The sequence below is a fragment of the Cydia splendana genome, chromosome 4 (genome assembly GCF_910591565.1).
Source record: "Cydia splendana chromosome 4, ilCydSple1.2, whole genome shotgun sequence".
Taxonomy (NCBI): domain Eukaryota; kingdom Metazoa; phylum Arthropoda; class Insecta; order Lepidoptera; family Tortricidae; genus Cydia; species Cydia splendana.
This window is the reverse complement of record NC_085963.1, coordinates 22,261,978-22,288,301: the sequence shown is the minus strand read 5'-3', so window position 1 is coordinate 22,288,301 and position 26,324 is coordinate 22,261,978. Positions and strand designations below refer to the sequence as shown.

The 26,324-nt window shown below is 38.7% G+C and overlaps 2 protein-coding genes across 2 annotated transcripts; one reads left to right on the top strand and one right to left on the bottom strand.

Moving 5' to 3' along the window:
* Positions 1-3,800: 3,800 nt before the first annotated feature.
* Positions 3,801-11,945, bottom strand: LOC134790111 (alpha- and gamma-adaptin-binding protein p34-like). Its single transcript, XM_063760894.1, has 5 exons — positions 11,780-11,945; positions 11,446-11,645; positions 10,318-10,603; positions 9,853-9,975; positions 3,801-4,283 (listed from the first exon to the last, which is right to left on the bottom strand). The coding sequence occupies exons 1-5, from the start codon at positions 11,853-11,855 to the stop codon at positions 4,186-4,188; spliced, it is 783 nt and encodes a 260-aa protein (XP_063616964.1). The 5' UTR covers positions 11,856-11,945; the 3' UTR covers positions 3,801-4,185.
* A 288-nt stretch (positions 11,946-12,233) lies between these two features.
* Positions 12,234-13,600, top strand: LOC134790110 (ubiquitin-conjugating enzyme E2 N). Its single transcript, XM_063760892.1, has one exon. The coding sequence runs from the start codon at positions 12,452-12,454 to the stop codon at positions 12,905-12,907; it is 456 nt and encodes a 151-aa protein (XP_063616962.1). The 5' UTR covers positions 12,234-12,451; the 3' UTR covers positions 12,908-13,600.
* Positions 13,601-26,324: the final 12,724 nt, after the last annotated feature.

Here is a 26,324-nt window from a genome sequence, read left to right as displayed (position 1 = left end):
CCCCCTTATTTTGTTACACTTATTATGCTGATAAAATACACCAAGTTTCGTAATTTTATCTCAACTACAAGGGGGTGCTACAACACTTTGAAATTTTTCAAAGTTGTATGAAATCCAAAAAAAAAAGTTTTTATTATTCAGAATTTTATTTAAGTATCTGGTTTCACACTATTTGCACATGTGATTTATAAGTTTTTAAGTAGAAAAACATTTTTATTTCTATTTTTTATAATTTTTCAAAAGTAAGATTTTTTGAATTTCGCCTAAAAAAGTCATAAAAACTAGAAATAAAAATTTTTTTTTACTTAATAACTTTTAAATCACACTTTCAAATAATGTGAAAACCACTACTTACATAAAAATCTAAAAAAAAATAAAAATCTTACTTTTGAAAAATTATAAAAAATAGAAATAAAAATGTTTTTCTACTTAAAAACTTATAAATCACATGTGCAAATAGTGTGAAACCAGATACTTAAATAAAATTCTGAATAATAAATACTTTTTTTTTTGGATATCATACAACTTTGAAAAATTTCAAAGTGTTGTAGCACCCCCTTGTAGTTGAGATAAGATTACAAAACTTGGCGTATTTTGTCAACATAACAAGTGTAACAAAATGAGGGGGTGCCGCTTCTTCTAACTAGAGTTTGAATTTTTCCCATACAAACGTGAACCACCCTAGTAGACATGCCACAAAAAATTAATACTGTCATAGCTAAAATATCATATCAATCATAATATTTTATCGACTGTGTTTACTGTACAAATATCAATAGCTAAAATATCTATACAAAGTCAAGATCTAGTGAAAAAGTTGAATATTCTATCAATTCTATGTATTTTTTTGTGAAGCACATATTTACGGTAAGCTTTTGCAATACATTTCCATCAATTATACAATCCATTTCCATCAACTCTCGTTGCGACACTTATAAAAATATCAATTGAATATTATACTAATTAATTAATATATACAACGACCGTGTTGTGAGCTAAAGTTTTAAAACCGGTGCTAAATAGTGGCTTACTAGACTGACGAAACGTCGTTATCAGCACGCAATAGATTTCTTCAAATCTTTACAATTTCTGTAGTTATTATTAACCAAAGGGTTATTGGTTGTATTGTCTAAGTGGGCGTTCACCCGGGACAATTTTTTACACAATTTGATTAAATTGACAATTTGTGTAGCGTGGACGCAAAAATGAAATTGGCTCGCCGATCCCAATTGATTCGGTTGTAAGATTGTGAACGATCAAATCATGAGATGCGGACGCAAAATTGCCAATTTTCGAGGCTATACGCGTTTAGAGGCTTTTTTTTTATTTGAGCGCTGGACTCACCATAAATCTAAAATGGGTGATTAAATTTTGTACGTGTACGCTATATGAGATTGACGCCAATTTAATTTTGATCAAATCGTCATTTTGACTGTCCCGTCTGAACTGGCCTTAAGATAACAACGTGTCCCCTAGATTGACAGCCGTTTTGCGCCATATGTTTTTGGTCACTGACTTGTCAAACGTCAACTTTTGACAATCAGAGTTACCGCATAATATACGGAGCTGTATAGGGGCTATTCATAAATTACGTCATTTCAAATTAGGGGGGGGGGGTCTGGACATCGGATGACGGTAGCATGAAGTAGGAGGAAATGGGGTCATTTGAAGCATGATTTTTGGATGATTATAGGGGGGGGGGGGGGGGTCCAAAATCGTCAAAAATCGATGACGTAATTTATGGACAGCCCCTATGCGCCATCTATCTGTAAAATTGAAAGCACACATTTGTTTTAGACTATACACAATCAATGGATCTTTGTTATGAATTGTGTGGCCTGTTAAATATTTGTGCAACACCCATACACAGGATGCTGTTGTAGGCAGTGGTCTGACCGGCGGAGAGAAGCGTAGCGAGTAGCGTAAAGAAACGCATGTGTGTATAGACTGGACTAGAGTTGTGCCGTTCTCGAGAACGTTCTTCGGTTTGTATTGGGAAAGTTCGCTCGAGAATATTTCCCATAGTCAACGGAGAACGTTCTCGAAAACAGCACAACTCTAGACTGGACTGATAGAAAGTTGTAAATAAACCAATTTACCTTTATTATTCTGTGATATCGGACTTTTAAAAACAAATTGTTTCAATTTATTTTTGATATTGTTATTTATTTTTGATATCTGTTATTTATTTTTTATTAAGAATAGACATTTTTATCATATTTGCTTAGCTTTTTTGAACTTTATGTAGGTTCAGATTCAGAATATAGAAACCGCGTTGACTCTAAAAATATGGATTTAATAGAAATGCTAGAAAAACTCGCTGATCGTCTACTGTCGGACAAGTGCCACATGTTTCTTCGAAATTCAACGAACAAAAGGTTACAGATTCTCAAGTCCCGTTCGGGCTATGAGTACGCAGGTTTTTTTTAAATTGCTACATGCTTTATTACCTACATTGAAAAAAATGTTTGTATACATGAAATATCTATTTTATAAGTTCGACCCTTGATTAAAGATATGAGGTTGATTGTACCTCTTTAATTTTAGTAGCTCTGTGTATGGGGTTAAGAGATGGAAAAGCAAAAACGCTAACATTGTCAATATGCATTTCGTATAATTTAACATTAGTTCCTAGAATCACCTGACAAGCTTATATTTACAAATTTAATGTTCAATTATTATATATTTATAAATATATAACGGGTGATGTTATTGTTGTGTTACATGGATCAAATGAATTTATAATTGTTATTGATAGGTCGTGGACTGGACGCAAGCGGTGAGCGGCAAATCGAGGCCGTTGATACATTTGGTTGGCCGCTTGCGTCCAGTCCACAGCCTTATTAGCGGAGCGATCAAACAACGAGATTAAAGTTGTTTTTGCAATTGAAACAGTTATATTTGGAGTAGTGTAAGGTTAAGTTTTTATTGTATTTACATTATATTAAAATTATACATTAACATCACAATAAAGTTAGTGAGGCTTATTAATAATGATATAGCGTTCGAGTGTGCGGGTTTGGATACACCTTGTATAATCGTAGATTATATACAAGTTCCTTACATAGCTTGTAAGGCTCACCATACAAAATGTTCGTATTTTTAATTTGAACCTTGTTGTACAGTAAATTGGGATGAATTTAGTTTGTTAGAGAAAGCAATAAGACAAAAGAAATGCTACTTATTGAAATGCAGTGTACATTGTAATGCACATTGGATGGTAAAAACATTGTAAAAATATGTCAATAACCTATAAAGGTTAGGTGGGAATGGTTTTACAAATTCCTTGCTCTTAATTTATACGCGGTCTTGAAGTATAGTTGAATTATCGAGAAGATGGAATTGCATTTGTAGTGGTTGTATGCTGATAGTACAAGAAAATAGAAAATTCAAATATAGAATGCCTGTAAACAAACAATACTACTACATATGCAATTCCACGCTCTCGATGATTCAACTATATCTATAGGTATAACCTTATACCTATTAAGTAATTGTATTTCATTTACTTATTTAGATTTAAAAAAAATGGTTCCGCGTAGTCATCATAAATTCGAATACATGTTAAATTATTAAAAAAAAAACTGTACAAGCAAAAAATTTACATTTGTTTTTGGGTACATTTTATCCGCGCGAACCCGCCTCACCCGAGCGTCGCACATATCTGCGTTTGTATCGTTTTTTACAAATATACGCATACAACACGAATTCTAGCGTTTTATTACTCGCCTTAATTGGCTTACGTTTACCTAAGTACAAACAGCAACACACCTAAAACTGTACATAGGTGGACCTTATTACAAAATGCATAAGGTCCAACTATGTACAGTGTGTGTGATGGTACACAAACTGATTTGGATCGACTTCGACTTTGGTTATACATAACTACCACCAGTTTGACGCTAGCGTGAGCGCTTTCTATGCATCTCGCTCGTACTCACATATTAATGCGAGCGAGATGTATGGGGTCATCCATTAATTACATCACACGAATTTCTAGGTTGTTGACCCCTCCCCCCCTCCTTGTCACACTTGGTTGGTGGATACCGAATATTCGGCCGATGGTCAGGACGAAGATCCATCCGGCCAAACAACTATCCGTTGCATCTTACAACTGAGTATTTGCCACAGACAGCTAGGTCTCGGTAGCACAGTAGAAGCAATATCATTGTCTTCTATCAGTGTCTATAAGTCCCCATCTAAGTTCAAGTCGTGTCCCAGCGCGCGACAGAAAGCAACCACCAGTTGTTCTGCGTGTAACCTCCGAGCAGCGTCGTCGTCACCTAAAACAAATAATAATTTTTACTATAGTAACCTGGGACTTATCTGCGTAGAACTTGTATTTCCATATACCACTTCCATAGATCCACCCTCTTTCTGACCCCCGATGATCTCAATTAATCTCCATTCCATATTCCATCTTTATAGGTTCAGAGGTTTAAGAGTGAAGAGGTAACAGACAGATAGAGTTACCATCACTTTTATTGGGTTTGGAGTGGAATTCTACCAGGATTGAATAGAGTAAAACATTATTTGTGCAGACAGAAAAACGATATATATATTCATTTGTTCAAGTAAACTGACAAAATAGAAAACCACAGACAAAACAAAATAGTCGCCAGCTCGTGGCGTAAGGTTTACAACCTGATAGGTTTATATGTTCTAACACCTGCCCTTAAACCGAACAGTTTAAACCGAGATTAGAAACACAATTAAAATGTTTGTCCTTGCTTAAAGGCTTTGTCAAAACATCCGCAGGCATTTGATCAGTAGACAAGTATTCTAAGTTAATAATTTTATCACTTACGACTTGCCGCACATAATGATGTCGAATGTCTATATGTTTACTTCTACTATGGTTAATTTGACTATTGCAAATCTTCTGCGCCGACTGACTATCGTTGTATAGAGTAATGGGTAAGTATTTACCTAGGCATTCATGTAAAAAGGTCCTTATGAATGCAGCTTCCTTCGCTCCTTCACATAACCCCATGTACTCAGATTCGGTTGAAGACAAGGCAATGGTTCTTTGCTTACGACTCTCCCATGACACAGCTGAGCCGCCAATCTTGTACACATACCCTGTATACGAACGTCGGTCTAGCGGGTTGGATGCCCAATCAGCATCTACATATCCTGTAACAGAGAGTATTGACTTCTTATATTGTAAGGAATAATCCATTGTTCCTTTTAAATATCGAAGAACACGCTTCGCCGCTTTCCAGTGCGTTTCAGAATAACAGTTGTTGAACTGGCTTAATAGGCTTGCTGCATGAGCAATATCTGGTCTTGTGCACACCGCTAAATACATAATACATCCAATCAGGCTTCTGAACTTTGAGTCAGGATCAGTCTGTTCTCCCTTTTCAAATTTCAAGCCGGTCTCTAAAGGTGTGCTCACAGGCTTGCAGTCCGCCATATTAAATTGTTCTAATACTTTCTGTATGTAATTTTTCTGATCAAGAGTAATTTTATTTTTATCTTGAGTCAATCTCATGCCCAGTACATGCGTAGCACGACCAAGATCCTTCATCTCAAATATTCTCATCAGTTCTTCCTTCAGCTTTTTCTTCTCTGGTGTATCTTTACTGAAAATCAGAATGTCATCAACATATAATGCTAGTATAATGAGGTTACCACTATCATTCGATTTTATGTAAACACAAGGCTCACTGAGTGATTTTCTGAACTTGAGAACCTTCAGGGCATTATCAATTTTGTCATACCAGGCCTTTGATGCCTGTTTCAGTCCATAGACTGCTTTGTTAAGCTTGAATACGTAGTTTTCTTTACCTTTTACTTTATACCCATCTGGCTGTTCCATATACACAGTCTCCTTTAAATCACCATTAAGAAAGGCTGTCTTCACATCCATGTGATCAACTTTCATGTCTAAGTTGACTGCCAGGGCAAGTAAAGTACGTATGGTTGAGTATCTTACCACAGGAGAGTAGGTCTCATTGTAGTCTACGCCATATTCCTGGGTAAATCCTTTAGCTACAAGTCTAGCTTTGTAACGAAGTAGCTGACCTTCCAATCCAAGTTTCTTTTTGAAAATCCATTTGCATTTTACAGCTTTCTTTGCAACAGGCAATGTTGTCAATGTCCAGGCTCTGTTCTTTTCAAATGACTTGTACTCATCCGCAATTGCTTCCTTCCAATGTTCTTTTTCAGGTCCTGACAGCGCTTCATGAATTGTCTTTGGTTCAGCACCTTGACAAGCAGCTGTCATTGCAATCGCAGCATTAGCGGAGTCTGTCATTTCCTCATACTCACTGGAGCCTTGATCCGTAGTCATATCAGGATTCCAAGTGACATCGTTAGGATCATCCACAAAACTGGAACTAGAAGTGCTCGATTCATTTTCAGATACTTCAGGTACTTCCTCAATAAGATCAGCTGGCAAAGGATCTGCAGGTAAAGGTTCTGCATTTCTAGTAGTATTATCCATGCCATCACTAAGTAAATGTAACTGACCATCAGTAGTAGGATTTTGCTGATTCAGTTTTATATCTTTAAACATTTTCTCTTCAAAGAACTGTACATCTCGAGACTTAATACATTTAGACGGGTTTTGAGGGTCAATCAGTCTATATCCTTTTGATCCATCGCAATATCCCACAAATACATACATTTTGCTTTTTGCATCTAATTTCTTACGTTTTTCACTAGGGATCATTGCATAGGCAACACAGCCAAATACTCTCAAATTGGATAAATTAACTTTATTACCTGACCATAGCTCTTCAGGTGTGGTCCCTCTTACCGCCTTACTTGGTGACTTATTCTTAATGTATATTGCTGTATTCAACGCCTCGGCCCAGAACCTCGGGTCCATTCCAGCATCCTGCAGCATGCAGCGTCCTGCCTGCATAATTGTGCGGTTGGCGCGTTCCGCGACTCCATTCTGGGCTGCAGAATATGGTATGGTTGTCTGGTGCTGGATGCCGTGCTCTCTCAGAAACATCTGGAACTGTTTATTCACATATTCAGTGCCGTTATCTGAACGAATTGCTTTTTTATCTTTAAGTCAGTTTGATTCTCAACAAAACTCTTAAAGGTTTTAAATACAGACAATACTTCATCTTTACTTTTAATAAAATATCCAAAAGTCATTCTAGAATAATCATCAATGAAAGTCAAGAGATATCTACTGCCACTGAATGAGGAAACTGGCATAGGTCCCATTAAGTCAGTATGAATCAGACCAAGTTTCTCAGTAGCTCTGGTATAAGACCTTTTAGGGAATGGTAATCGACTTTGTTTCCCTTCAAGACATGCTACACACGGAGTATGTTTATCATTAGTGTAATCAATTCCACTAGCCATACCTTGTTTCAGTAAATCCATACTCCTTCTGTTCAGATGTGAAAGTCTGCGATGCCACAACTCCTGGGATGGCTTCGTTTCACACAGATTAGCAGCTTCCGGATCCCTTGAAAGAACCTCAGGCACTCGCTCACCCAAATCCTCAAAGTGACATGCCGCAGCTAGCTCGCATCCACGTGACGGTTGACTCGCCATGTCCAGTTCATAGACGCCGTTCACCTTCGTAGCACTGGCAATTACGTCTTTGCCACAGTAAATATAGCACTTTTGCTTCTTAAAAAGCACCTCAAGTCCCTTGTCTACCATCTTGCCAACGGAAATAAGATTTGTTGACAATCCCGGCACGTAAACAACGTCGCTTAGTTTCGTAGTTTCACTGTGTCCTTTTAACAACAATTCCACGGTTCCATGTCCCTCACTATGTAACTTTTCTTTATTCGCCACTGTTACTGAACGCGGAGTTTCCAAAACATAATTTTGCAATAACATTTTATCGTTTGACATGTGACTTGTAGAGCCGCTGTCAACGTAGAACGAGTTTGACTTGACGTCAACTGTCAAAGCGGTTAGCAACGTCCCGTTCCATGCTTTTTCACTCTTCTCACTGCGTTCCTTACTTTTATTGGCTTTGTTCGGACAGTTTTTCGCATAATGATTTGGTTTCTTACATATGAAGCACTTAACCTTCGATGGATGTTTGTTGACACTTTTTGTACTAGAACCCCGGTTTGTAAACATAGAACTTTCTTCGGTCTTATCGTCTCTTCGTAAATTTTCTTGTAGTAATTTACTTCTAACTGTTTCACTGCACAATGTAACGTTCGAGTTTTCCAATGCCATTATAAGTGGATCATAGTCTGGTGGTAGACCACTTAACATAATGACTGACAGGAAATCATCATCTAATGGAGAATTTATGTCTCGTAGTTGTTGATCTATATCCATGATCTTCAAGAGATACGCCTCCATATCTTTACATTGCTCTAGTTTCAATCCAAATAAAGTACGTAGCAGGCCTAGTTTTCTACATAGCCCTTTGTCTTCGTAGGCCTTTTTTAAATTGTTCCAAGCTTCGTATCCAGTCTTTGCGTTACGTACATGTGAAAACGATGACGGTTGCACCATCAGGCATATTTTTGCAAGCGTTCTCTGTTGTCGACGCTCATCGCTGATCTTGGGAACGCCGGGTGACGCTTCCTCTGTGCAATCCCATAGATTCTCGTGAATCAAATACATACGCATCGAAAACTTCCAGTTTCCATAGTTGGCTATGCCACTGAGCTTTTCGAAATTGACTGCGATCCCGGAACTCGACCCGGAAGACGAGGTCGTCGTCGGAAAATTTTCATTCGACATTTTCGAATTAATTTTGTACTTTTTGCCGAAAACTATTTACGTACTAATTAATCGCGTATCCTGGGCCCAAACCTATTGGGTTTGGAGTGGAATTCTACCAGGATTGAATAGAGTAAAACATTATTTGTGCAGACAGAAAAACGATATATATATTCATTTGTTCAAGTAAACTGACAAAATAGAAAACCACAGACAAAACAAAATAGTCGCCAGCTCGTGGCGTAAGGTTTACAACCTGATAGGTTTATATGTTCTAACAACTTTTATATTTACTGATACTACTGCAAATTGCAGAAGGTTCACAAATCTGGGAAATTTGTTTGTATACAAAGTTTTGTCGTAAAATTTGAGCGTGTCCTGAAATTTAATACAAATACAAATACAAAATCGTTTATTTGTCCAACATAGGTATGAATAGTACATAAGTACAGATCTTATAGTATTACTGTTGTATCACTATGTTGTGCCATAAGGCGTACAATTTTTTGTCATTAATGGACTGTGACTACATGCTGTGCACAGTTACCATTAATTATAGTCTAACAAAAATTCGCTTACACTATAATATGTTTTGTCAACTAAATATTTAAAAACTTTACTTTTAAAACTTGTCATATCCTCTAAATTTCTTAATTCATTCGGTATTTTATTAAAAATTTGTGGGGCCATTCCAAATATACTTTTCCTATATAATGCTGTTTTGGAAGGCATTCAATTTATTCTGTTCCTAAGACGTATACTCTTAAACTGTTGAAATAAGTGGGGATTACTTTTAACAAAAATTACAATTTCGAAAATATACAAACAAGGTAGAGTTAATAGTCCTAATTTTTTAAAATATGGTTTACATGAACCCAGTTGCTGAATTCCACACAATGATCTAATGCATCTTTTTTGCGCTTTAAACGCTACTTCTCTGTCAACTGAGTTTGCCCAAAATATAATGCCATACCTTAGTGTTGATGTTACATAGGCTTGATATGCCGTCAAAACAACTGGTTCACTAACAATCTTTCTTAAATTATATAAAACATATGAAAATTGATGGATAATGGAAGAGTCACATTCAAAATGTGAGTTTTTATTGCTGATATTGCTATGTCTATGGCCTGACCACACTCAGAACATTTGAAAGGAAATAATGTGTAAAACATGTCAAAAACTCACCTTCAGCGCGTCTTGCAGGCAGCATGGCTAGTGCGTCAGCAAATTGTTCAGCTCGTTCCACTGCGCCCGCCTCGTCAGCACCCATCCACGAACCCCACGATGAGGAGTCTGTCGATGAGTCATCTGTAAATTGTTTGTTAAGGTATTGAGAATAAATTATCTATAGATCGTGATCAGCCACAGATCACAAACCCATCAAAATAGATAAAACTTATTTTCCGGTCACGTATTTTAGTCACTAGCTTCTTAGAGGTTAGGTTGAAGCACTAGCAGCTCAGCACTGTTAGTACTTGGAAATGGAGATCTAGGCTCTCCGAAACTTAAATTCGATCAAAATTATGATTATAATTAATTTACTTTTATTAATTTTCACTCTAATGGCACTCTAAATCTTAAGGTTTTTTATCATTGTCCAATTCATCCATTGTTTGAGCCCTGTCGAAAGAGACATAGTGTATATCTTACCGTTCAAGTCAGGTGCAGGTGCTCTGACGGCTCCAGCGCGGCGCATCCCCGGCCACGCGTGCGCATGGAGCGCCTCACGCAAACGCGCTACTCCTATCGTCTCAGGGAAATCCTCATCTTGTTCGACAGCTGGCGCTAGTAACGGCACTAGTTCGTAGTGAGAAGTTCGCGCCCATGTCGCTAGGGCGGGTGGTTCGTGGTCTATTCGTGCGGCGACGAGGCGGACGGCGTTGCGGGACGCTCCTGCGGCTGCCGCGCGACGCACGCAGACGGTATCGTCTGAACACTGATGAAAAAATATTATCTTATTAAAATAACTTAATGAGAAAATATGTGGAAGCAATCCCTTAAGTTTGGTTGCAATTTACACAGTGTTTGATAAAGTGCTTGCTACAAAATTTTAAGTTTAAAATCAATGACAAACTTTTTACAATAACTTTGCTTTGTTTTATCTAAATAGGTCAAGCCACTTGAAGACATGTGCAATATTAAGAACAAAACTGTGTTGGACAAATACATTATTAGAATAAGTTGATAATGTTTTATCTTTACTTTAGAACTGTGGTAGTTGTTTAAATTAGGGTAATTTAAAAAATATCATGGCCTATTTGGCCTTCAATTTAATTCACAACTTGTAAAAACAAATATCATTGTTGTCACATGAGAGACCATGAAAGGTGCTAATGCCCAGAAGCAAGAGTAATTACAATCAAGTTTTATACAACCTATATTTCAATAATTACAGGATTTGCAGGAAGTATTGATTAATCTAAACTAGATCTTTATTTCAAATAAAACCAGACAAGTGCGAGTCGGACTGTTATAGCGGCAATAGAAATACATCATCCGTGAAAATTTCAACTGTCTAGCTATCACGGTTCATGAGATACAGCCTGGTGACAGACAGACGGACAGTAGAGTCTTCAATTTGTAGCAGCATATTATTGTAACTTTAGGCCGGAAACTTACTAAGTGCATATTAGGGCAGATATAATGCTGCATTTATTTTGGTTTTTTTTCGTACAAAGGAAAACAGAAAGGTACCTACATACAATACAGGTCAAGTAAGTTGCCATTCCATGATTTCTTAAACTTTTGACTGAAATATAAATAAATTAATCAACTAACCTCATCCTCAGTAAGGTATATAATATGTGCCTGCACATCATCCCCAGGGTCTGGTTCACAACTGTCGGCAAGGGCCCGCAAACGCACTGACGCACTGTAGTATTTGTTAGTCAGGTGCCATACGGGCGCCGAATCCTGTCCCTCGTCGCTGTCGTGTGACACGCCGTTGCATTGCGGCTCGGTGCCATCATGCATCAACTCTGAAAAATAGTCGAAAATTTATCTGCTTGTGGTGAACCTAGAACACTTTGTATTTTGTAAAAACTTAGGGGCGGTGCCTTGGGAGTTTGGTTTTGCAACACGGGACTAAACAATATTATCTTCTTTTGGTTACCTGATATTATTGCTGATGCGGAAGCAATATCAGCAGCACTGACTAATATTACAGGCAAATTATCATCTCCAGGCATGATAATTAATATTCATGCGACGACGATTTTTGAATGTCGGTTCCACTGGGTTTCCTATAGGTGATGGTTATCTACGTTATATTATTCTATTTGATTTTGCACATTTATTTAAATTAAAGTGAAAGATATAGTTTAAGATTTAAGAAATATCTGAAACTAAAACGACAACAATCTCCAATTTGTCCATGTCAAATGCATTTGACATTAGACAAACGTTCAAAAATTTGAACAATTATTCCTAGGGGTTCCATACCATAGGGGGGTTCCAAGTGTTACGGAGGAAAAATTACCGGTTTTCTATGTTGACATCACTACTTGTATTCAACACTGAACGCATCCAGTTCTATATTGCACGTGTTCTTTATGGTAAAAGTCTATAGTCTACACTACAATAAGAAAATTGAAGTATCTGTATCGCTTTTGTAGTCGCGTTTTCAGCAATATCATGGTTAAAATGCTGTTATAATTGGTTAATTCTAAAGACGTGCCTCATTAATCGTCGAAAACACGTGCAGTGGAAAGACAATTAGATATTTTATACAATTATATGATTACTTGCTTTCATTTGACAAATTGCGCTAGACCGCATATTTAAAATGGCAGCTTTACCACGTAGAATAATCAAAGAGACACAGCGATTGATGCAGGAGCCCGTGCCCGGAATCAGTGCGGTGCCCAGCGACACGAACGCTCGCTACTTCCACGTAATCGTCACGGGTCCAGAGGACTCGCCATTTGAAGGTGGACTGTTTAAATTAGAATTATTCCTGCCGGAGGACTACCCCATGTCGGCGCCTAAGGTTAGGTTTATAACGAAAATATATCACCCTAACATAGATCGGCTAGGTCGTATATGCTTGGATATACTCAAGGATAAGTGGTCGCCGGCGCTGCAGATACGCACGGTGCTGCTGTCGATCCAGGCGCTGCTGTCGGCGCCGAACCCCGACGACCCGCTGGCCAACGACGTCGCCGAGCTGTGGAAGGTGAACGAGAGCGAGGCCATCCGGAACGCCAAGGAGTGGACGCGGAGATACGCCATGGACAACTGAGCGCGCGCGCCGCAGTGCCTCCCACTCGCGACCCGGGTGGATGAAACTAACAAATATATCATGTTTTAAGAGTGCAAGTTATGTTAAACACCCTAGACCGAGTAACTTGTGAAGAGACAATTGTGGAAATTTTATTATTAGTGGGAGGGCCGCGCTCGGTGCGGGCCGCCCCAGGTTATCCTCTCGCATTTCTATGTAGCCTCGCCCTTATTTCTCTTGAGCGGAGCTCCGGTCGCCCCGTTCACACGTAGCTTCGTTACGATACTAGGTACGCATATTTTTTTACCGTCATCAATGAAAATATCAAAAAAATTTACTTGGAGACTTAAATGTATATATTTCATGGTTATCAAATTTGGTTAATTTTATACAAAGAATAGTGTGTATCGTCACAAAGTTGAATGTCTTTGTAAGTGTCTTGTCTACGGCCACAAGTGCAACCCGCAATATGCTTGATACATTATATTTGTGTTAGCTGTAACTACTGGATCTCTAGAGATACTGATATTTCATTTCCTTCCCGCTGGAAGAATTTTAAGCATTATTTTCACTGATACAGCTCCATCAACATGATTTCACTATGGATTTTTTGTGTACTATTATTATATCTTGTATAAAAGTTATCATTGAATTGTATTTATGTAATTAATTTGGCTTTGTGAGCAAACTTCAGAATACATAATATACAAAATTGATTAATATTTTATTTATATTCATTCCTTTCACCTCATATGATTCCATGTATATATGTATGTATATCTGTATTATAATAACATTATCTGGCCTAACATCTTAGGAAAGAAAACTGGACCTAAGGAAGTAATTAGTCTTGACAGTATTTAAAGTAATGTAAGTAAATTTTATCTATATGATTTGAATTACTTTTAGTAAAAAAGGATTGTATTAAGTAAATAACTCATTCTTTGTTGAATAGCAGTCCAAGGACAGGCTTGTGGTAAAAAGAACAAACAAGTTTTCTTTCATTTATTTTTTGTAACATGGAATAATTTGATATGTCTGGGAAGCAAAGTGTTGGTTAAGTATAATAAATATAGACCATAATTTATTGAAGGATTCATTTATTTTGTAGACAGTACCTACTTCCTTATTTGTGTTGCAAACAATGAATTTTGTAGCTTGTCTCTCCATCTCTATAACTTGTCATATTAGAGTCAGAGTTTCAAAGTTCCTGATTGGCTGCTAATGTTTGAGTTTGCATCATAGCTTAAAGTCATTATAAAATTGTCTTAACCTCGTAAGACCCACCATATAAAGTTTTCGAATTTTTAAATTGAAATCTTTTACTTCTTTTGTTTTTTACTTTTCAATAAGTAAATTAGAACCAATTTCGTTTGTTTTAAAAAGCAATGAAACAAAAGAAATGCTACTTTATTTGGTTCATGAAAGGTTCAAATTAGATTCCACGAATATGTACATTGTAATGTACATTTAGTCTCAGGAGGTTGGTCGTTTTGTCGCATAAATAGTGTTTAGTTTTTAAGTTTATAATATATATATATGTATGTTAGTCTGTAAGGTATTTGTAATATGGGCCTTGTTGCCTGATTTAAATTTTAAATAAATAAATAAATACTAAATTGCGATATATACTTAAATATAAAATTTAATAGACATATCATTATAAATCATACAGCTGATACATCTTTCCCTACTTTTTTTAAAATGGCTTTTACGTAGCCAGCGTCATGGTTATTTATGAGACGTGACGCTTACTTATTTGTTATGGGCAATAGTACCTATAGGTGAATGTTTTTTTTGTCAACAAACACAATTTAACACATTGCCACTAAGTGCTACGGGTTACGCTCGTAGCGCGTAGCCACGTCTTTGCCGTATGTAGCGCGTAGTCGCTACGAACAGTGTACCCGACAGTCGGGTTCTTGGCCCCGAATGTGTTAAATGTGCCAGACATTTTTTTTTATTTAGTTTTCATACCAGTAGCATATGGAAGCTTGAAATAGGGTTATCACATGCGCCTTTAAGCCTACTTTCTTTCATGATGCAAGGATATTATCATCTATACTTCCAACTACGTCTTATTTGTGAACCACAATATTTTAACTGAGGTCAACTCTTTGACCTCTCCTATTAATGGTGGACTACTATATACATATACCTACTGATAGATTCGTCGAAGTACTTTTCTACCTACTTTTAATGGTTACGTGTTACGTTCAACCAAAGAAAAGAACGAAATTCTCAATAGAATCCTTTATAGCGTTAAATGGCTGCCGTGTGGGAGCAGTTACGTAGATGGAATCCTATTCGACTCGTCAAATGCCAGGGCGTGACATGACTAACCAATTTGAAATAGTGTAGAGACTTGGCCAAGCTGGAGCTAGTTTGACTTAATAGAAAAGGTTTTACTGAAATATAGGAAAAGTTAGACTTATATCGACCGGGATATGAACCGTGATTACCTTTTCAAACTTTTTCTCGGTTTTTTTTTCTTTTACCCGGTCGATATACCTAAGTCTAGTCTAGTGAAACTAACCGTGAATCATTCAAAACTGTTGTTGTAGGAAAAGTTTTCAACTGTTGGCATGCCAGGGGGAATCGGGATCTATAGGTAGTCACTGATAGGTAGAGTTGCCATACGTCCGTATATACGGGACTGTCACCGTATTTAAGTATAACGTCCCGTATTTTACCGGTCCCGTTTTTGTCACGTATTTTGACGACCAGTCTGGCCTAGTGGGTAGTGACCCTGCCTATGAAGCCGATGGTCCCGGGTTCGAATCCTGGTAAGGGCATTTATTTGTATGATGATACAGATATTTTTGTTCCTGAGTCATGGTTGTTTTCTATGTACATATTTAAGTATGTATTTATATATATTTGACGACCGGTCTGGTCTAGTGGATAGTGACCCTGTCTGCTAAGCCGATGGTCCTGGGTTCGAATCCCAGTAAGGGCATTTACTTGTGTGATGAACACTAATATTTGTTCCTGAGTCATGGTTGTTTTCTATGTATATAAGTATGTATTTATCTATACAAGTATGTATATCGTCGCCTAGTACCCATAGTACAAGCCTTGCTTAGTTTGGGGCTAGGTTTGATCTGTGTAAGATGTCCCCAATATTTATTTATTTATATTATATAATATCGTTATCTGAGTACCCATAACACAAGCCTTCTTGAGCTTACCGTGGGGCTTAGTCAATTTGTGTAAAAATGTCCTATAATATTTATTTATTTATTTATTAATAGCGCTCTAGAATACCACTGTCCCTTATCAGTTCCGACTAATTATGGCAACCCTACTGATAGGTATCTGTAGACAGTCAAAAAGTTACTTGTCCTTGCAACAAAGTCCTGGAGGCCTAGCCAAGATGCCAATCGTTTACGCTAGCGAACGAAACGCTAATGTCTCCTTCGCACTAATATGGAAGAGTGATAGAGAGATTACCATTTCGATCGCTACAGCGGCGCGATTGGCATCTTGGCTAGGCATCCAGAATCTATTTTGTTTGTTTATCGCCAACCTTGCCTATCTGACCTGATAGCATTTGATCTCTGGTTCCTAATCTCAATGCAATGACCGATATTGATAGTGACGTCATAACAATGGATGCGCCAATATAGATGCTGTTTATGGCGCGACGTAGGCAAACGAGCACACGAGCCGTTAGTTAAGAGCGCTCTTACAAGAAAAGTCGAAATAATGCAAAATTGATGATACTAGTCGACGAAATTCAGGACTTTGCGCTCATCATTAGAAACAATGAGTACTTGTTCCAGTAAAAGCGTCTACTTATCTTTATAAATATCGTTGTAAATATTAGAAAAAGGACTTATTAAATTAGTAATGATTTTTTTTCTGATGGTCGTTTCCGAAAAACCCCGTGAAGCACTGAATGGCGAGCTCTTATTTGGAAATGTTGAGAATTTTACTCTGCTAAACCTGGCTATTTTGTATTACTAATACCCTGTACTTTAGGCATATCAAACTATATTTTTCCTACATACCTTTGAGAAAGAGAAAATCAAAGTAAAACGAACTCGATTTTCTCTCCGAAACAAGTGTCAATTCCTACGAAAATCTACTTAATATCGAAGTCATTTTCATACTCAAGCAATCTGCAACGTTTGCTTATACTGTTGGTATACATTAGTGTTTATGAAATTCTACTATAATTTTTTGGCAATTTTTTGAAAACTACTCTATATTACCGATGACGCGCGCTGCGCCAGCTCAGTGCCGCGGCAGAGCTTGTAGAGGCAGGACGTGTGTCGGTCGGCTCCGCACATTTTCAACGGCGACGACGAGGTTTTTTATCATTGTGTGCGACGGGCGCCGTGTAAAACGCTATACTGTGTGCGTGTAAACCGCAACGAGAGACTTTGATCCTAGCACTGTTTTTATAGTATTATAATTTATAATGGTACAGTTTAATAAACTACCGGACAGGATTAAAAATATTTGAAACGACCTGACATTCTATATGTATTTATTTGACTCAAGATAGTACTCAGGGTCTGATGATGGAGCCGGAAGGTGGTCACCGGTACCAATCAACCATGCAACTAAACCACTTCGTGTTTAGGCTCGTTTTATTCATCTCAACAAGATCTTTGACACAAGATAGTACTCAGGGTCTGATGATGGAGCCGGAAGGTGGTCACCGGTACCAATCAACCATGCAACTAAACCACTTCGTGTTTGGGTTCGTTTGATTCGGCTCAACAAGATCTTTGACTTAAGATAGTACTCAGGGTCTGATGATGGAGCCGGAAGGTGGTCACCAGTACCAATCAACAATGCAACTAAACCACTTCGTGTTTAGGCTCCTTTTATTCGTCTCAACAAGATCTTTGACTTAAGATAGTACTCAGGGTCTGATGATGGAGCCGGAAGGTGGTCACCGGTACCAATCAACCATGCAACTAAACCACTTCGTGTTTGGGCTCGTTTGATTCGTCTCAACAAGATCTTTGGCACAAGATAATACTCAGGGTCTGATGATGGAGCCGGAAGGTGGTCACCGGTACCAATCAACCATGCAACTAAACCACTTCGTGTTTAGGCTCGTTTGATTCGTCTCAACAAGATCTTTGACACAAGATAGTACTCAGGGTCTGATGATGGAGCCGGCAGGTGGTCACCGGTACCAATCAACCATGCCACTAAACCACTTCGTGTTTAGGCTCGTTTTATTCGTTTCTATAAGATCTTTGACACAAGATAGTACTCAGGGTCTGATGTTGGAGCCGGAAGGTGGTCACCGGTACCAATCAACCATGCAACTAAACCACTTCGTGTTTAGGCTCGTTTGATTCGTCTCAACAAGACCTTGGACACAAGATAGTACTCAGGATCTGATGATGGAGCTGGAAGGTGGCCACGGGTACCAGTCTACCATGTAACTGAACCACTTCGTGTTTGGGCTCGTTTGATTTGTCGCAACAAGATCTTTGACACAAGGTAGTACTGAGGGTCTGATGATGGATCCGGAAGGTGGTGACCGGTACCAATCAACCATGCAACTAAACCACTTCGTGTTTGGCTTCGTTCGATTTGTCGCAACAAGATCTTTGACACAAGTTAGTACTCAGGGTCTGATGATGGAGCTGGACTGTGGCCACGGGTACCAGTCTACCATGTAACTGAACCACTTCGTGTTTGGGCTCGTTTGATTTGTCGCAACAAGATCTTTGACACAAGGTAGTACTGAGGGTCTGATGATGGATCCGGAAGGTGGTCACCGGTACCAATCAACCATGCAACTACACCACTTCGTGTTTGGCTTCGTTCGATTCGTCGCAACAAGATCTTTGACACAAGTTAGTACTCAGGGTCTGATGATGGAGCTGGACTGTGGCCACGGGTACCAGTCTACCATGTAACTGAACCACTTCGTGTTTGGGCTCGTTTGATTCGTCGCAATAAGATGTTTGACACAAGATACTACTCAGGGTCTGATGATGGAGCTGATGATGATAGACAGGTACCCGTCGCCACCTTCGCGCTCCATCATCAGACTCTGAGTACTACCTTGTGTCAAAGATCTTGTTGAAACGAATAAAACGAGCCTAAACACGAAGTGGTTTAGTTGCATGGTTGATTGATACCGGTGACCACCTTCCAGCTCCATCATCAGACTCTGAGTATCACCTAGTGTCAAAGATCTTGTTGAGACGAATCAAACGATCCTAAACACGATGTGGTTTAGTTGCATGGTTGATTGGTAATGGTACCTTCCAGCTCCATCATCAGACCCTGAGTACTGTCTTGTGTCAAAGATCTTGTTGAGACGAATCAAACGAGCCCAAACACGAAGTTGTTTAGTTACATGATAGACTGGTACCCGTGGCCACCTTCCAGCTCCATCATCAGACCCTGTGTATCTTCAGTGTCAAAGATCTTGTTGAGACGAATCAAACGAGCCTAATCATGTTACTACTATCCGTGACCACCTTAATCATCATCAGATCCTCAGTACCAGTTCGTTTTTAAACCCTCGTTGATACAAACTTTACAACCTATAGGTACCAAATGCAATGACGAAACATGTAAATAAGCGAGTAGGTACCTATAATTTCTTTCGAGTAATATACCTTCATAAGTACGAGTATGGGGCTATTCATAAATTACGTCGTTTCAAATGGGAGGAGTGGGGGGGGGGGGGGGGTCTGGACATCGGATGATGGTAACATGACGTAGGAGGAAACAGATTCATCCGAAGCTTGATTTTTGGATGATTTGAGGGGGGGGGGGTAGGGTTGCCAGATGGTCGGGATTTGGCGGGATTCTCCCGATTTTTAGCATGTGTTCCCGATTCCCGACGAAGCGAAAATTGTCCCGAAAAACAGCTTCACGTTATAAAACAATAATTTCAAGTTCCGAACTGTCGTCGAGCGAGCGAGCGACCCGCGTCGAGCCGCTCGCCGCAGCGAATTTTTGTTTGTTTGTTCATGATCTCAAAGAAATCATACTATAGACGGTCAAGCAAATCTTGTCAGTAAAAAAAAACGCGAAATTCAAATTTTCTATGGGACGATATCCCTTCGCGCCTACATTTTTCAAATTTGCCGCCTTTTTCTACTGACAAGATCTGCTTGACCAAGTATATTTTTATATAAAAAACGTCTATGGGCAGAGCAGCTGACGTAGTGCCAATAATGTAAAATATCGTTGTTTTTAATAAAATTACTTTAATTTGAATGTTTTTTTTTTATCCCGACCAAAAAGAATAGATAGTATAGAGGGGTCCTGTCATTGTAAATTTTGTAGTCACTGTAAATTTACTGCCATCTATCGACACACGACTAAAACTCAAAATGAAAACGTATAGAGTTATCAAAACATGTATATATATGGATAAATGATTTTATTATTTTTATATCATTTTGATCCATGTTCATTCACTGATATCTATGTGTTAAAATTGTTAAATATGAAACGGTGTCGTCACGCCATCTAGCCGAGGATAGGCTAAAGGTGTGTGCGCCATCTATTCGAGAATGACTTTTGCTTCAATTCCGAGGCACGTTTTTTCCTTAGACTTTATTCGTCTTATACGAAGTTAAATATGTTTTTGTCCCGACTTAAGTCCCAAAATCCCGAAAAAATGATATTTTTTCCCGATAATAGCGCCTTTAGATCTGGCGGGGGGGGGGGGGGGGGGGGGGTCAAAAATCGTCAAAAATAGATGACGTAATTTATGAACAGCCCCTATGTACATTTGCACTGCATTTAGTATTTTCGTACTTACCAAATAACAGTTTTAGAACTTTAAAAGTTAAGTACAGTTAGTGTTGTTATGGTTGATTTCAATATGCTTCGCGAAGGATCAAGAATGTTTAATCCATCATTGTAGTGCGAGTGTGGTAGAAGGGATCGGCGTACTGAGCTCGCACGGCCTGCCGCAGCGCGTAAAATACCTAAACTCGCTCAACGCCGAAATGTAATAGCGCTCTTAAGAAGCTTATTTTACCCCGGCCACACACACGAGTGGTATGGGAAGTATGCAGATGGCCTACCGCGAACCACGTTCGACGTGTTGCCTCCTTGTCACACTTACGTACGAATTTACAAGTGCGACAGTGAGGCAACACGTCGAACGTGGTTCGCGGTTGGCCCTCCGGGCAGTATGGCGGCCGACGAAGAGTAGCGCGGCCACACTACGTCTCTGCTTACTTCCCATGCATTGACGTATAATATCTAAGGACGGGCCTTACGGGCACTGGTTCAGCGGTGTCACTCACGAATTCGAGCCAATCGTGCAGTCTAACGCAACTAGTTGCGACCAATCGCGGGCGTGATGCGAACTCATCGACCAATCGCGTTGTAGCAGTGTCACACCGCTGTACTCGGCCAATACTGGCCAATACTGGGCAATACTGGTACTGGCGTAGGTATTTCAGTATGCAGCCTCTCGTCTAGTGTTTGGTGGGCCCTATTTAACAGAGAACCTGTAGATCGTCTCTTTTCATCTAAAGGCCTCGATCAGATCGCGTTGGCTCGCGAGCCAACCCGGTATCCATTGCGCGCGGCTGCCTCGCGAGCCAATGTTCGATAGTTTGCCGCGCAATATGGAGACAGGCCTTTACATTCACTACCTATGTCTTATTACACCGCCCTAAGTTAGGGTGGTAAAAGTATTCCACCTAATCCAATTTCTTTGTCCAATGTGTATTGCGTCTCAAATTTTGCTTTAATGACAAAAGACGCACTGACATTGGACGAATAAATTGGACAGGTCGAATACCACCCTTAGGGTAAGGGTCCCTGAAAAATGGGTATTGTAATAAATTTTTAATTGTATTCTTACGCGTCTACCCACAGCTGCTTCTATACGGCTGCCAATAAAGCTTCCAGACAAGGTGACCTTGCTGTTTGAAACGGTTTGTAACTAAGTTGCGTAATTCGCTCTGAAAAGGGCTCCCCACTCACCTTTGCAACTAAGCACATGTAATTTTCGATAGATTGCGGTGAGTACCTAATTGAACTTTTTTATATACTTATAAAAAAGTATAAGTATTAGTACTTAAGTATTAGATTAGATGGTATTAAGGTTCCGGGCGGGGCGTAGCGTTTTATATGTAAAAGCGGCGCCCTCGCCCCCAAAATGCGCCTGTGTGACGGAGCCTTTAGATACCTTATACCCAATCATTGTAAAGGCCCCAGTACACAATGGGCCATCGCCGGCCACTCCAAGGGACGCATTTATGCGTTAGGGGGAGCAAGTGATATTGCTATCTCATTCTACCGCATGGCTGCGTCCCTTGGAGTGGCCGGCGATGGCCCATTGTGTACTGGGGCCTTAAAAAGTTTTTAAGCAAGGTACAGTCACCTGACTGACCTGCAATAAAATGTTACACAACGAAGGCCGCAAAAATATCTAACAGCCCTAACAGGATCCTATTTGAAGAGCCACAAGAGCGTGTCACATATTTTTGCGGCCTCGAAGAGTAACATATTATTGCAGGTGACTAACAACTAGAGATGCCCCGAATAGTGAATTTGGCCGAATACCGAATATTCGGCCCCTCTCTCGGCCGAATACCGAATATTCGGCGACCGAATATTCGGCATGTCATGCGAACATTTTGAGTCACAATGATTATGAAAACTGTTCGCCAACAAAGCACAACGTTTGCTAAGACATATTTTATGTTGAACAGAATTAATTAATTTAGTTAGAGTCAATCAAATTAGACTCATGATAAAAATAAAATATTTTGTAATCAACGAATGCTCAAAAACGTGCCTTCGTATTTAAGTATGTACTTCCCAAGAATACATTTTAAACTAGTGGCTCTGTGAGCTGTAGACCTCGCGAGCAGAGTTTAAAACTGAATAAATGTATGGTTCCGTTGTTTTGAAGAATTTAGAGAATCTAATTTGACCATAAAAACTTAACTATCAATTGCTTACAAAATTCGGGAATTGGTTTAGATATGCGACCTGTAGAGTAGAACATATGGACATACGAAACAATTTTTGGCTAACAGGCCAATTCAAACTTACACTGATATCAGAAAGACATCTATCTAACTGATGTCATTTAGTTATCGTGCATTTCACTCGTTCTTGTCCGTACATGTATTGGCGCAAGCGAGACGCACGATGACTACTAAATAACATGATAAAAATATCATCCCGATGTCAGTGTACGGTCCATGCCCCTTAAGTATACACGTCGCCATACTAATTGTATAGAAAAGTGGATAGAGTTAGACCAAGAAAAGTCTGCAGAGATTTTGACAGCACACGCAGTTCCAATGTTATTTGTGCCAGTGTCAAAATCTCTGCAGACTTTTCTTGGTCTAACTCTACTTATGTTAGGAAACCAACATTACCTTTGAATTAACCTGTAAACTGCAACTAAGAAGCTTCGTGCGCGAGTGTGGCCCATAATTTCCGAAAATCATTTTTTCTTCGAGGCAATTACTCCGTTCTCATATTTTGCGTTGCCCATAATTTCCCGAAATCATTCATTCTCGGTAGCAATTACTCCGTTCCCATGTTTTCCCAATGGTTTTCTTCCGCAATCGCCTATTTTTAATATTTTTAAATTAATCTTTTCCTTATAGGTTTCGTTCTTTTAAATATCTAGGATAATATTTTCTTGTGTAGTAATTATATTTGTTACTTGTAGGTATTTCACATACAACAAATATCAAAAACACTAAAATTAAAACATAATCTACAAAACTACAAGTAAAAAACCAAACGCTGTCAGCCAATAACTCTAACCTACCTATCTCTGGGAGCAGATTCGTTTTTAGGGTCATCAAAAAAAAATAACCCTAACCTACCTATCTCTGGGAGCAGTTTCGTTTTTAGGGTCATCAAAAAAAAAATAACCCTAACCTACCTATCTCTGGGAGCAGTTTCGTTCTTAGGGTCATCAAAAAAAATAACCCTAACCTACCTATTTGAAAGAAACCTGGTTATTTTTACCACTAGCATTAAAAAAAAGAGAAAATATGGAGATAGAGAATATTTAGTTAGTGAAAAAAAAACCTACTGGTTATTTTAACTACTGGGATTAAAAAGAAAAGGGAATAAATTGAGAAAAGGAAAATTTAGTTTATGAAAAAATGTACACGAAAAATTAAATAAAGCGAAGAAATTCCACTGGGAAAAAATGAAAACGGAGTAATTGCCTCGAAGAAAAAATGATTTGCGGAAATTATGGGCCATTTTAGCGAGGCGATCCAAATTAAAAGGCTCAAAGCGCAACGTACGAGCAACCTACAGCTAGTTCCCTGAGCCCAAGGTCGACCACTACCCTAGGCAATGTTAACCCCTGCGATTTATGGATGGTGACCGCCCATGCTATAAACGTAAGTGGAAATTGACTCCTGGAACAGCCATGCCCTTGAACTAAAATCGCTAAAAAATTTTTCAAACAAAAACTCAAACGAATACGCTTACCTCGCGCTTCGCGCTCGCTTGATCAATCAGCAATACGATGTTTAAGTGCAAAAAATAAATAAAAAAATTTGCATTTACTGGGGATCGAACCGGGTACCTATCCCATATCCTTGCTTGTAAGCGTCTTTCCAACTGCGCTATGATAGCATTTAGATGAGCTGACGAAATTTGGGTACTTATTCTCGAGTAAGAATTTAAATATCTAATCTAAAGAGAATAAAGTGTATAGGGGGCAGCACAGGAGCCGTCAGATCTTTGGCGCGAAGCGTAGATATGTAGTTTATGATTCCGATGTAGCCCACGAGATGGCAGAACCTACTATGCACAAGGAAACGTACTTACGAGAACGGTAGATGGTAGCACTTGCTTTGGCAATGTACATGTGCACATATGTTTCCGATTCAGGCCACAAGATGGCAGGCCCTCCAACGCGCACGGTCCCTATAGTGGGCGCGCGTGAACTATAGGGGGTAGCATAGGAGCCGTCAGATTTTTGGCGTGAGGCGTAAATGTGACGTTTATGCTTCCGATGTAGTCCACAAGATGACAGAACCTACTATGCATAAGGAAACGTACCTACAAGAACGGTAGATGGTAGAACTTGTTTTGGCAATGTACATGTTTCCGATTCAGGCCACAAGATGGCAGACCCTCCAACGCGCACGGTCCCTATATGTAGTAGAGGGTTATTGTCATACTAAATTTTGTAGTCACAGTAAATTTACTGCCATCTTTCGATACAGAATTAAAATGAAAATGAAAAAAAAAAATCAATAAATGTATATATGTATGGATAAATATTTTTTTTTATTTTTAGAACGCCATATGATTTTGACCCATGTTCTTTTACTGATATGAGTAAAAATTGTTAAATATAAAATGGTGTCGCCATCTAGACGAGCATAGGCCAAAGGTATGGCGCCGTATATTCAAGAATCAAATTTTCTTTAGCGCAAAAAGCCATCATCTCTTGCAAAAAATAAACGAATGCGCTTAGCCCGCGCTTGATAAATAAAAAATACGATTTTTTTCATTTTTTCAAAATAAAAAAATAAAATAAAAAACAACAATTGATACGAAATTTAAGTATAAAAAAATACAAAAAGTTATGTAGCAGCATACAATTACTGGGGATGGAACCAGGGACCTCCCTATGCAAACAAAAAAGCGAACGTTTGCAAAATGCGCCATGATAGTTCTTACTAAAGCTGACGAAATTTAGCTACTCATTCTCAAGTAAAAACTAAATATCTAAATACCGCCGAAACCAGAGATACAAATTTTCTGAATTTTTGGCCATTTAATCTATAAACATATATCAAAAAGAAAAAACTCTTATGATATCGATACGACTATTTGTTTAGGCGACAGGTATCACGACTCCGCCATTTTTTTAAATTTCCAAAAACCGGATTGACAAAAAAAAATTATTTAGTCATAGAATCTGGTCACAAAATTTCATGAGAATCGGTTAAGAATTGCGACCTGTAGAGGAGAACATCCGGAAATACAAAACTAAATATCTAAATACCGCCTAAACCAGCGATAATTTTTTTCTGCATTTTTTTGCTATTAACTCTGTAAACATGTCTCAAAAAGAAAAAACTCTTATGATATCGATACGACTATTTGTTTAGGCGCCAGGTATCACGACTCCGCCATTTTTAAAAAATTCCAAAAACCGGATTGACAAAAAAAATTTATTTAGTCATAAAATTCGGTCACAAAATTTCACGAGAATCGGTTAAGAATTGCGACCTGTAGAGGAGAACATCCGGACATACGAAAACAAAATGCCCGAGTCAAAACGTAGACCTTCGCTTCGCTTCGGTCAATAATAAATATACCTAGTTTTTGGTTATTTTTTTGTGTAATTTTTCATTTTAGGTAGGTGCAATAGATATAAAATACGAATGTTGCCTACTATTCGGCCGAATACCGAATATTCGGCAAAGTGGCCGAATACCGAATAGTTGCCGAATATTCGTGGCATCTCTACTAACAACTG

Coding starts and splice junctions, on each gene's coding strand:
- LOC134790110 (XM_063760892.1), top strand. CDS start 12,452: ATGGCAGCTTTACCACGTAGAATAATCAAAGAGACACAGCGATTGATG.
- LOC134790111 (XM_063760894.1), bottom strand. CDS start 11,855: ATGCCTGGAGATGATAATTTGCCTGTAATATTAGTCAGTGCTGCTGAT. Junction 10,604..11,445: donor TATACCTTACTGAGGATGAG/GTTAGTTGATTA, acceptor TTTTTTCATCAG/TGTTCAGACGATACCGTCTG. Junction 9,976..10,317: donor ACCTGCACCTGACTTGAACG/GTAAGATATACA, acceptor AACAATTTACAG/ATGACTCATCGACAGACTCC.